Source organism: Setaria italica, chromosome V, assembly GCF_000263155.2.
Source record: "Setaria italica strain Yugu1 chromosome V, Setaria_italica_v2.0, whole genome shotgun sequence".
Classification (NCBI taxonomy): domain Eukaryota; kingdom Viridiplantae; phylum Streptophyta; class Magnoliopsida; order Poales; family Poaceae; genus Setaria; species Setaria italica.
This window is the reverse complement of record NC_028454.1, coordinates 6,432,573-6,445,850: the sequence shown is the minus strand read 5'-3', so window position 1 is coordinate 6,445,850 and position 13,278 is coordinate 6,432,573. Positions and strand designations below refer to the sequence as shown.

The window sequence follows — 13,278 nt, the reverse complement described above, 5'->3', positions numbered from 1 at the left end:
TCCGGCTCCAATCGCGACTTCTGCTGGAGCCCTACCAAAGGGCAGCGTCACAAACGGCTCCGCGAGTGGAGCACCCACGGAGCCGGAGTCTTTTTTACTGCCGAGGAGGAGCCAAAAATAGTGGCTCCTCCGGCTCCTCCTCCTCCTTGGGGAGGGTCCACAGGAAGAGCCGTTTTGCCAAACGTTTTTTTAAAAGGAGGAGCCAGAGCCGGAGAAGCCACTCCACTAGAGAAGCCAGAGCCGGAGCTGTTTTCAGAGGAGCCGGAGCCCTACCAAACTGGCCCTAACTAATTTCGATGGGATCGCGCAGCAAGATTACGAACGTACTACGCATCGCTTTCTTTCGCTCCTTTCTGCAGAGCCCGGAGTACGTATCAACGGCGACCGTGCTGGCTGCAGAGATGGCCGTCGACGGCGGCTCGATCTGTTTCTAGAAGCTCCGGCAGCAGAAAGGGAGGGCCTCCTCGCTCGATCAGGACGTTTACCAATGTTCAATCGGAAACATTATTGCTCCGACTTTGCCGCGTTTCGTATCCGACTCGGTGTTCGCCGCCGAGCTCCGAATTTGCCGCGTTTGGGTTCCGTTCCGACTCGATGTTCGCCGTCGAGCGTTATTCCTATACTGGAATGCTCGTCAATCCCGGCCTCCTCGCCTCAAACTCACTCCCTTCCGCCATCCCCAAAGCCCACCGGCGCCGCACCGCCGCTCGGACCAAAGATGGCCGTGTACTACCGCTACAAGAGCGGCGTGCAGACGTTCTCCGTCCCCGTGCAGGCACCCTTCGTCTCCGTCGCCGAGCTCAAGGGGCTGATCCTGGGGACCGCCCGCCACGGCCACAGCCGGACGCGCGGCCGCGGGCCGAGGGAGGGCGTCGCGCTCTCCGACCCGCGGACCGGCGACGAGTACGCCGACGGCACCGCGCTCGTCCCCCGCGGCTCGACCGTGCTGGTGCGCCGGGTCGCCGGGCCCCTCGCCGAGGCCATCACGGTCGCCGCCTCACCCCCGCCGCCGCGCAAACCGACGGCACCTGCTGATGGCGGCGCATCATCGTCGACCGTGTCATCGAGTTCGAGCGCCGAGGACGACGAGGAAGCCAGGGCCATCGACGCCGTCATCGATGCCGCGCGGCTCGAGTGGGGAGATCAGCGCCGGTATCAAGGAGCGCGCCGCTACGGCCACCGTGGCACGCTCGAGGGAAGGGCGGCGCCGCCGGCTGGGTACGTGTGCCACAGGTGCCGCGTCCCGGGGCACTTCATCCAGCATTGTCCCACTAACGGCGATCCGAGATACGACATCAGAGCTCAGGCGCCATCCATGTCCAGCACCAGTCTGCTGCCTACTCCGCCGCCGGTGTCCACGACCCCCGACGACGGAGTCCCACCGGAGCTCCACTGCAAGATCTGCAGCAAGGTGATGGCGGACGCGGTGGTGGCCTCCAGGTGCTGCTTTGGCAGCTTCTGCGACGCCTGCATCAGGGGCCGGATCGCCGCCGGGTCCACGTGCGTGTGCGGCGCGCGGTCTCGCGCCGACGACCTGATCCCCAACCTGACGCTGCGCGCCACCATCGCCAAGCTCCTTGCGACGGCGAGGCCCGCAGGAAGCGGATCGGGCGGCGCAGACAATAACCGGAAGAGCTCGGCCGGCAGCAACGCGGAGCCCACGCCGTCGCCGGGTGCGTTCGCCTCGCAGGAGAGCTGGAGGCACGTCACGGCGACCGCCTGCTCGGAGCGCAGCGACGGGAGCGCTTCATCAACGTCGACGAGCGCGGCGGCTACGGCGGCGCGTGAGCCAAGAACGAAGCAGACTGCGGCGGCATCGTCGGCAGGAATCGGGGAGCCCGCCGCAGGCTACCCCGAGCAATACGGATACGGGAACCCGTTCGGCCCGCCGGCGTGCTACGATCCTTTCTTCGGTGCGACGCCGTGGGCATGTGGTCCTTACCTGCACTATGACGTGCCTTACGGTGGCGGCTACACGGATGTCCCGGCGCCGGCCGGCTACCACGACGGATGCCATGGGAGGAGGAGGAGGACGGCCGATGAGGAGTATCATAGACACGTGGAGGCTGATGGCTTCAAGAGAAGATGCAGAGGAAGATCGGAGGTTGCTTTCTGACACACAGGAACTTGATGCCGGAGTTTCTGAATCGCTGCTGATGCCCGCGACAGCTCGTTGATCTTTGTTTATTAACTAGCTCTTCGCACTAGTGATTGCGTATGTAATGATGTACATGTACTTAGTTCATGGCTAACACCAGACACCTTGTACGTTAGCAGCAGTGTCCTGTAACTTGTGAACAGTACTGAAAAATTACAAAATTCGAGTATTGTGTTGATTGCAATTTTACGTGCTGGGCTTGTGTGTGAGTAACGAATGCATAAAGTTGCCTTCAAGCCTGGTGGCAAGACACCAACTGCGAATGTAGTTGTCAGTTTGTCACCGAATGAAGTGAAAAACTAGCAATCAATTTTCTGACACTGTAAACTAAGTTGAACACATGGTAACCAACAAATTGACAAGTGTTTGAGGCAATAACTCTGCTCTTGACTCTTGAGCATAATAAGGAGACATAATCTTCTCTTATGTATTTGAAATGTTTGAACATATTTTTCTGTTTGGTTAACAATTAGAGCTGGTGAAGAATTGCCAATTTTAACTGATGGATAGAAAATAAAATTGGAATTGATGCTGCTCCTAATTGATGTCACCAACCTTCAGAAGCTAAAATTTTTATTACGGCTATCAAATTTCTGATCCTAAAAATCATGTTTGCTTGACAGATTCATACATACTTTATGATCTTTTATTACTTGAATCAGCATGTCCGTTCTGTGCATAGTATGCCAAAATATCGATGGAACAAAATTGTTGAAGTAAAACTATTTATCTGACTAACAAAAGATTGGTAGGTAGAGCCATTCTACAATAGCTTTGATGCAACCTTTCTTTTTTTGGCGAAACACATTACAGACACATACGCTCACAACACGCACGCACACTCGCTCCCTACAAACATATGCACGCAATCCTACTCCTATGAGCACCTCCGAAAGACTGAACCGACAGATCCTCGAGATTGAGAAAGTCACAACTGGCACCTCTGAAATGCAAGCACCAGCGCCGAGTCAAGGACTAAAACTCTGGTGGATAAGTTTCACTACAAGAAATCTTACCGGTTGAGCTACACTCAGCACTTCATTTGATGCAACCTGTGCAAGTAATGGAACGGTAGAATCGCCCTTTTTGTTGAAACAAATAAGAAAGGCACTGCCTTAGGATGACGGTGTCCACTTCGGCCTACTGGGCCTTTTAGCCCTAACGTGGAACCAACGTCCACAGGCCCAGTCCAGAAAACGAGAACTACAACCTAAATGACGTTTAGGCTTTCTCTCGGCGATCCCAACGCCGCCAGGCGACGGCATGTCCGGCGGCCGGAGCGCGGTGCACCCCTGGTAGGGAGGGACGGCAACCGTAGCGCTTAGAAGGCAGATCCGCTCCTCTGCTCTCCCGCTCAGGATTCAGGAACCCTTGGTATAAACAAATATACACCAGGGCTTGATATTAGTGGTATGTTCGCCGTGTAGGTGGACTCTACACCCACCACTGACTTTAACATAGTAATAGTTTACTAGAGAAACTAATTCTAAGCACAGCACAAGGCAAGCGGAAACCAAAGTGAAGATACGCTGCGTGTATCAGAGCCAAAAGCTTTTACCAGTAAGAAATGGAGCAGGCACACAGTAAAGCATGGAGCGCAAGAGTATAGAACGTTCTGTAATGCCCCTTCCATGCACAACACTTGCTCCAACTACAACTACTAGTGATGTATTATTGCCGAAATTTTTACATGGGTTGGCGGCAATAATTGGCAACTACTGCATGCCTATATGCATAGTAATGCATCTACGTTGTGCCATGTTGGCATTCAGGTTCTTGGTAGCTGCTTAAGAAAATATACCCTTCGCCATCTCATTAGTTAATATTACAACTCCTATCCCCAAAGAATGTGGATCGGCACAGGACTTATAACAGTGACAAAAAGGAAACCAGAATTATGTAGTAGTAACAGAAGTCCAAGCACCGAACAGACTTCTCTCCACTTCCATTTATTCATGCATACCTTGGCTAAATTTAGTCGAAGAACCAACCATCGCAGCAGCTTCATCGTAATCGATTTGAGGTTGTCTTGCCCATGTAGTAGCAACTAGCATATAAACTTTGTCGTACAGCTTGTCGGGGAGTTGGAAGTAAGCAATTCTCCAGCTTCTCTTGAACAACAGAACACCAAGTGCCACCCAAGTCCAGATAAAAGAATTCTATCCCATGATCTTCTTCAGTTCTTCCCTGGGGACCCTGCTTTGGTGCATCACCTTCCCTCAGGCAATTGTTTGGAAGAGGATGCCCCCAAAGACCGATGTTGCCAATGTACATAGATGGGTTGAGGTCTTTTACGGTGCATAATACTAGCATATACTAGTGTTCGAAAAGGACTAGTAATCCAATAGTCCAGATTAATTGTGTACTACTAAAACCCTCACGTGTGGTATGAGTAGTATAGTGGAGTAGTATATGTAGTATAAGGGTATTATAGAAAAGATCACGAGGGGTGTCATCGTAATATAGTTATAAGTTATGATATCACTTTTCGTTCCTCCATTTTTTTTCTTAATTCTTCATTTCTTTCTCATCTCATCTTATCTTCCTCTCGCGTACTGGCGGCGGCGGCAGGGCAGACCTGTTGAAATAATGGGCCTAGCCCATAAGTAATTTCAGAATTTCAAATAAATCTCAAAGGCCCATGTGGGCAAGAGGTGGAGTGGTGCAAGTCTTTAGTCCCACATTGCTAGTGGAGGGGAGGGATGACCAACTTAAATATGGAAGTTGTCTCCACTCCTCCAAGCTATGTGTGTGGGGAGGGAAGGAGAGCTCCACACGCGCGCGCTCGCTCGCCTCGCCTCGCCTCGCCGTTTTATTTTTTGGTTACTTGGTCGTTAAGTCAGCGAGATATATGGAATCCTAACCGGTTTAGATCACGATCGCGACGTGAGAATCATGGGCTCTCCTATATATGCGACCTACCGGAACCGTCGTCTTCAGCGATCCTGTACCGGGAGAGGGCGAATAAGGTTTTTGGGAAGCGCTCTGCGCGACTGCTCGATCGCTTCCTCCGCTTCGTCAAGTTCTTCGTCGACTCCTTCACCACGGCTCGTCTACCTCTTCGTCGCTCGGGTCTCACTCGTCGTCGCGAACAACGTCAAGCTGCTGATCGTCGTCGCCTGCTATATCCGGTAGTCGTCCAGGAGCCGGTTTTCATCAAGAAAGAAACGTACGTTCTCTTAACTCACATTATGTCTTCCATACTAGCTATTATGATCTGTTGCAGTCTGATAGCACTGGATAGTATGGTAGAATGTCTGATTCTATTTGCAATGATAGACTTGTCTAGATCTTGCGTAGACATGTCTAGTTTAATCTGCTGCTTGTTCATCATATTCATGATTTATTTCTGGATTAAGTTAAAACTAAAAGTGCTTATATATCCAACATCGTGAGCGACGGCGAGCTTACTCGCACGAGCGGCGACCAATAGGGGATGGGCTCGTGCGGGCTAGCGTGAGCAGTGGCAACTAGCCGGCAGGGCAGATCCTCGCGAGCACGGAGGAAGCCGACAAGGTGGCGGCAAGAGGCGGTGCAAGGGTTGGAGTGGCCGAATGAGGGTGGGGCGCCGTTTGCTGGATCCGCCTCCGGCCTCTTCGACCGAGCGAGCACCACCGAGCCATAGCATCGATTATTCCGACGGCCTCGCAAATCACACCGACCCCGACGACACCATCGACACATCGATGTTACAATTCAGATTTCCCTAAGCGTACGTTCAGACGCTGCTGTGATATTGCGTTACAAATCCTTAAGTAAATTTTCTTTTTTTTAAAAAACGCTCTTAGTAATTTTCTAGGTATGCAGTCCATATATCGTCTAATCGAGTCTTAGTTTTTTTTTTCTTTTTTGCTGCTGTGTTCACGAGGATGAACCACTGAAACTATGTGCAAGTACTTTATGGCACTCCAAATCCAATGTACATGTACCTTTTATTCTAGAATATCTTTGGTCCATATTATTTACATGCCTGACACGAGTTTACCCAAATATAGTCTGTTGTATATGAAACCTACGCTACTCCAACAAGCTAACCTTATCTCTAACTCAATCTTAACCACACTAACTCCTACCAAAATGATCGTGTAGTCTGGTCCACGTACGATTTGCAGATGGGCAACTACAGGATCATCTGTCGAGTAAGGCCTTGTTAAGTTTCCAAATTAGGAGTGGCAAAGTTTGCATTTTGCCATAAATGCGCAACTGTAGTATTTCGTTTGTATTTATGAATTATTATCCAAACATTGACTAATTAGGCTCAAAAGATTCGTCTCGCAAAGTACAACAAAACTGTGCAATTAGTTTTTGATTTCGTCTACACTTAGTACTCCATGCATGTACCCAAGTTTGATGTGATGGGGAATCTTCTTTTTGCATAGTGCCAAAGTTGGGAAAAAAGGAACTAAACAAGGCCTAAATCATATGGAGGCATCAGATTCAAAAATTCTACCAACATTTAAATAACAATATGGTACAATTTGCCAAGTAACATAACCAGAAGCAAAATAGAGCATGGATTAAACTTGTTTTATTGTTTGAATACTAAAAACTACAGAAAACATGAATCTTATATTCCTTTTCAACATAAATTTGCACATCCCATAAAATAATCCATCTCATGGATGTATGCCTCGAGTCTCTTGACAACATCGCTCTTTTGCTCCCGAGTCCCGATAGCATCTCTTGCTCTCGAGTCCTGATAGCATCTCTTGCTCCAATTGACTCGAACCACAATGGAGATTTTTTTTAGTCAGCGAAAACATTAACAAAATACTAATGAGACTGAATTAATTGCAATCTATGCACACAAAATCTTGTTTACATGAACATATTAGCTGCTCAGGCAGCAACAAACCCATGTCATTAACTTGGTGCTTGCCCTTTGAGAGCATGAACACATCATTTATGTCTTTCAAAACTGATGTACCTCATCACACTCAATATTCTGAAAAGTTTCTCATTTTATCCATCAGGAATAACTTCCATGGTCCAAACAACACAAAAAGCAATTAGGAAGAACAGGTAAGCACATACAAGAAGGATCATGAATTATTTCAAAATGACCTAGAATCAGAGATACCGGAGGGTCCAGCACATTGGATAAGAAAGTTTTATATAATGTAAAATAATTTTGCATGCAGTTCATGTGGGCAGAGAAGTCAGGCAAAACAGAAAACTAAATGAAAAAAATGGAGCTTAACTAGTTTGGTAACCCTTTTATAGAAATATGTCTAGTTAGTCACTTGGCTCAACTACAAACACACAAAGGTGATGTTTTCATGAGATAAGACTGACATCAAAATTTTCTACCTCCTTTTCCTTTTATTCTTCTAGAAGACTATAATTTTTGAAAAACAACCCCAGTCTTGTCGATTGTCATCTACATAATCCAAATAACACATACTGAATCCGTACCCGTACATTTGGTATCCTGGCCCTTTTACTCCTACGTTTATCATGTAAATGATTACAGCATGACATCAGTCTCAAGATAAACAAAACTGAAAGAGAAGAAACCCAAGTTTAAATGAGATAATGACTTTGAATTCGGCACTAAATTATGTCAGGTATTACTGTTCAATATTACCCTATCCTAACTACTGCTATTTGGAAGTGTGAAAAAATTGAGCTAGTACTACTGTCTCTGATCTAGACCCTCCATAAAAAAGCAAGAATCCAAGGTTAGCCACCGCTAAAAGTTGGACAACAAATTATAAACTATCGTGCTTACTTTTAGTTTTGCTAATACAATTCAAACAAATCAGGAGTTAGCCTGAATTAGCATGTCCTATCAGATCTTTTATTGGAACCACATTCAGGCAACACAACTAATCAAAGGTTTATGAAAAGGGTTACATGATTCAATTGTTTCATGTTAAGAAATCGGCGCCCCGAACTTGACACCAACTACCTAGATGTGGCACCAAAGTAGTATGCTACCACTTCTTTTGTAAACTCTTACCCACACTACTTCGAGAAGACCTTCGCACTGACACCAATGCGGGAGATCAACTCTCTACAAGGAAACTCAAACCTTTATTCACTACTCAATTTGATATGAGACTCACTTGTACACTCTTTTTTGGCTATCCTACCATGACACCACTACACTACATGGCTACCTTGCAATTTTCTACTTGAGACCTCTTATGCCTTTGTATGGCTAGGAGGGAGGGGAGCACTTCTATTTATAGGTGCTCATGATCATTGTAGTGTTGTCATGTGGCAATTTCCACACTCTTCCATACAAAATATCTTAATTCTAGAACCCTCCTCATTCTTATCTAGTTTCTTATATTTCTACCATGCTAAAATATCTAGTTTTAGAGTATTCCACACTTCACCATGAAGCATGGCACTATAGCTCATACATTCTCTCCAATTTTCTAGAATCTTCTTACCTTGCCATGATCTTATCCTTATACATGGCAAATTTAGTCTCTTGAGATCTCCATAATCTTCTAGAATGTTCCAAGTATGCATTGCATGTTTCAACACTCCCTCTCAATGCATACTTGTCTTGGGCGGTCGAACCATACGTGTCACTGCTCTTGGATCGTCTGCGCTCTGCCATTATGAATTTTTTTCTTCACTTACCCTCGTGACATGGTCTTCTCTTCCTTCAACTCATATGCCTTTGTCTTCAGTTGGAGGTTCCCTGCAGACTTGATGCATCCATGCATCTCTTCTTTCTTCTTCACCCTTCTAGTTGTCTATCCTCTAGATGCTTCCTTGTACGAGGGCAAAATAACTTTAGCCGGAGAAGCATTGTCGTACCTGAGATCTTCACAACTGCGTCCTTTCGGAATTTTCTTCGCTTATCATGCTCCTCCAAATCTTCATGGATCACCAATGCTCCATGTCTATCTTCACCATGCTCTTGTGGCTCCTCATCATCATGAAGACTAGGCTCTATCTTCTCATCTTTAATATCTTCCTCCTCATCTCTTAGAGCCTCCCAATCTTCATCACTATCATATCCAAATACTATGAATCCTTCTGAAGTATCTGGATCTCTTACCTCCAAGGAGAAGCCACCTTCTGCATCCCACTCTTCTTCTTGCTATTTGATGGAGTTTCACCTTTTGTCAAGTCTTCCATGAAGTAAGCTCCATCATCTTCAATTGTGGCTGCTGCCACAGCATCCCACTCTTCTTCAGTTAGCCACCCACTCAGGACAACTTCTTTTGTTGTAGCCATGTTTCCTTCTAAGTGCCTCTGTAGACTCCTGCAGTCCCGTGTAAGATGCCCTTTCTTACAAAAGTTGAAGCATCACCTCTTATTCTCCTCTTGTTCTTGACCAACTCTTCGTCATCTTCGTCACTGCTCTCTTGTTGAGCTCCCCTTGAATAGCTGCTCTTCTTTGGGCAACGGCTATCACCTCTTGTCCACTCCTTCACCTCTCCTTAGCCTCTCAGTGGATCCTTCTTCCTGATGAAGGGTGCCTCCTCATCATCCTTCTCATCCAAAGTGATGTTGCCCATCTTCTTGGCTAATACCTCCTGATTAGCCAATAAGTTCTCCAGCACCACTAAGGATGGCTCTACTGGCCATCCACTCACTGCAGCCATTAACCCATTGTACTCGAGTCTTAGACCGTTGATGATGATCCTTCTCATCCGAGCTTCGCTGACCTCTTCTCCGGGTCAAGCTGAAATATCTCCCGGCAGATATTCTTCACCTTAGTAAAATACTTGTTAATACTAAGAGTTCCTTGTGGGATACCTGCAAGCTCTTTCTGTAGGAGCTGGAATCGTGCCTCATTCTTCTTCGAGAATAGCTTTGCCAATGTCTCCTAGGCCTTATTTGGTGTCTCCGCGTCTCTGATGTGCTCTACCAGGTCTTCCACGATCATCGTCTTCAACACAAACATAGCCTTGCCTACCTTGATTCACCATTTCCACAAGGCTTCCGCGTTCTCTTTCAATGCAGGAGTTTTCTCGATGCCTGCTACGACCTCCCATAGGTCCTGACCCATCAAGTAGGACTCTATATAAGTCTGCCAATAGCCATAGTTGTGGCTATTGAGCTTCCTCATGCCTCTTGCGCTCAAGAAATCCTCCATCTCAACTGACACCCAGCATCACCTACGCTTGGTCCCAGACTAGCATTCTTTTACAGTCGCGGACTGTGATCTCTAGCAGAGTCTCCCCTTAGCACCTCTCGGTGCCACACCAAGCAATGTAAGCGCCCTGCACCTACTAACAACTATACCGACCACTATGAGTGTCCCGTACTCACCACAAAACTCCTCCTAATGACGGTCCCTGACCAACCTGCTCTGATACCAATTGTTGAGAAATCGGCGCCCCGAACTTAACACCGACTTCCTAGAAGTGGTACCAAAGTAGTGTTCTACCACTTCTTTTGTATACCCTTACCCACACTACTTCGAGAAGACATTCGCACTGACACCAATGCGGAGGACCAACTCTCTGCAAGGAAACTCAAACCTTTATTTACTACTCAATTTGATACAAGACTCACTTGTATACTCTTTTTGTGGCTATCCTACCATAACAATACTACACTACATGGCTACCTTGCAATCTCCTACTTGAGACCTCTTATGCCATGATATGGCTAGGAGGGAGGGAGGCACCTCTATTTATAGGTACTCATGATTATTGTGGTGTTGCCATGTGGCAACTTTCACACTCTTCCATACAAAATATCCTAATTCTAGAACCCTCATCATCCTTATCTAATTTCTTATATTTCTACCATGTTAAAATAAGAAGAGGAATTATCATAGCAATAATTCTAAGCCACAAGAAAAACTTCAGTGGGACAATACCTCTTCTTCTAAAGAACATGGAAAGGCTCCACTAAATGATCACTATCAGAGATCAAACCATGAAGATGTGGTGGACAAGGACACTTGCAAGTGGTGCAAGAAGAAGGGACACTACTAGAAGGATTGTGTGGAATTCATGAAGTTTCTGTGTAAGAAAGGTGAGGAACTTATTACATTCGTAGATGAATTCTTGTATTTAACTTATGCAAAATCTACTTGGTGGATTGATTCAGGTGCAACTATTCATGTTGCAAATTCATTACAGATATTCCATACGAGGAGGACCCTGCAAAGAGGAGAAAGAAGCATTAAAGTAGCAAATAGCGTCGAAGCTGAAGTTGAAGCCATTGGAGAACTCCCATTAGAATTAGTAGATGGTTTTGTACTTCATCTAAGAGATGTTCTCTATGTACCCTTTTTGCGTAGAAATTTAATAAGTGTATCATGCTTATACAGTGATGGTTTTGCTTGTCACTTCGGTGATGGACAATATAAGATCAAGTTTAATAATAAGTGTGTTGGTCTTGCCTTCAAACAAGATGAGCTTTATTTGCTATCACTTTGTGAGAATGTGATTGTTGTAAGTGCTGAGAATGTGAATGCCTCCTCGTCTATGAATGTAAGAAATAAGCGAAAAACAATTGATGACATATCTTCGAAATTATGGCATGGTCGTTTAGGCCATATTTCAAGGGGGGAATTGAATGATTAATTAAGGAATCAATTCTTCCATCCTTAGAGCAATGCATCGATTCCATTAAGGGCCCGTTTGTTTCGCAGGAATTGAAACCCATTCCAGGAATTATATTCTAGACATTGGATTCCACCAGAAATGAATTATCAAAATTTGATTCAATTCAATTTTTTTGTTTGGGTGTTGATGGAATTCTTCTCCATGAATTAAATTCCATATTATGTTTGGATAACTAAATATGGAAACCACAACCTGGGCCTGGGCCGCCAAAGTGCTGTCCCGCCTGGGCCTAATCTGGCCCGGCTGATCTGCGTCGTTCATCACGATGGACGGTTCTCCGTTCGTTTCGCGGGAGCAAAAACGCCCACACGTGCTGGTTCTGGAACCCTAGCGCATTTTCCTCCTCCTTTCTTTCTTCAGCGCCGCCGGACCCGTGGGAGTTCGCCAACGACTGCTTCCGGCGGAGGAGAAGTGGCTGCTCTGCGACATCCACCGCCGGAAGGTGACGCCAGCCGTGGCGGCGACGGGGCAGTCACGGTGGCTGCCGCCGCCGCCACCGCCATCCTGATAGCGCTGCTCGTGGGATCGTCGATGTACTCCGGTGAGGAGCAGGTGCTGTCGTCGAGCTCATCCTCGGAGCCCCCGCCGCTGCAGTCGCAGGCGTCGGCTAGGTCGGGCTCCGGCGGGACAGCGACCTCCGATGGCGGCAACATGGGCGAGGAGAACGACCGCCTGCGCCGCAAGAACGCACGCCTCGCGCAGGAGCTCGGCTAGATGAAGAAGCTTTGCAACAACATCCTCCTCCTCATGTCCAAGTACGCCACCACCCAGCAGCTCGACGCCGCCGCGCAGTAGGTTGAGGCCGCCAAGGCTACGGCTGCCGCGGTAGGGAACTGCTCCGGCGTATCGTCGGAGGCCGCCGCCATGCCCCCGCCGCTGCCGTCGGTCCTCGAGCTCCTCCCCTCGTGCCGCGGCCCCGCGCCCGTGGCCGCCGAGCCGACCGAGGCGGCGGGGACGGAGCACAACGATGACGACGACGGCAGCAAGGCTGGCGCGAGGCTGTTCGGTGTCTCCATCGGGTGGAAGCGGCTCACGGGGTCCTCCATCGGGACGGGGAGGTGGAGGGAGACGAGTCGCAAGATGAGGTGCTCATCGCTCGGAATCCTTTTCCATCTGAGAGGCTAAGAATCTATCATACTTGTTCGATTCAGCCTGTGGAAACAACTGGAAAGTCGTTTTCCGATTCAGTGTGCAGCCAAACAGGCCAGCTGAGGAAACCGATTCCAATTCCACCTGATTCTAGCGAAACAAACGGGGCCTAAGGGAAAGTATGTTAAGAAAATTAGGAAAGACGCCAAATGAAGTACAGAAATTTTAGAAACAATTCACATAGACATCTGTAGTCTGTTTCCTGTGACATCTGTGGATGGTTATGATTCATTTATAACATTCACAGATGATTTTTCATGTTATGGTTATATTTATCCAATTAAGGAATGTTCAGAGGCGTTGGATAAATTTAAGATATTTAAGGCTGAAGTAAAAAATTAGTATAATTTAAAGATTAAGATAGTAAGATCCGACCGTGTGGGGGGAGTACTACGGTCGACATATCCCATATGGCCAAAT

The 13,278-nt window shown here is 47.3% G+C and overlaps 1 protein-coding gene and 1 pseudogene across 1 annotated transcript; both read left to right on the top strand.

Annotated features, from left to right (window-relative positions):
• The first annotated feature begins 718 nt into the window (after nt 1–718).
• On the top strand, nt 719–2,116 carry LOC111257308 (E3 ubiquitin ligase PARAQUAT TOLERANCE 3-like). Its single transcript, XM_022826615.1, has one exon. It carries the CDS (start codon nt 719–721, stop codon nt 2,114–2,116), a length of 1,398 nt encoding a protein of 465 aa, XP_022682350.1.
• Nucleotides 2,117–11,974: 9,858 nt separating this feature from the next.
• LOC101755715 lies at nt 11,975–12,834 on the top strand (annotated as a pseudogene).
• The last annotated feature ends 444 nt before the right edge of the window (nt 12,835–13,278 follow it).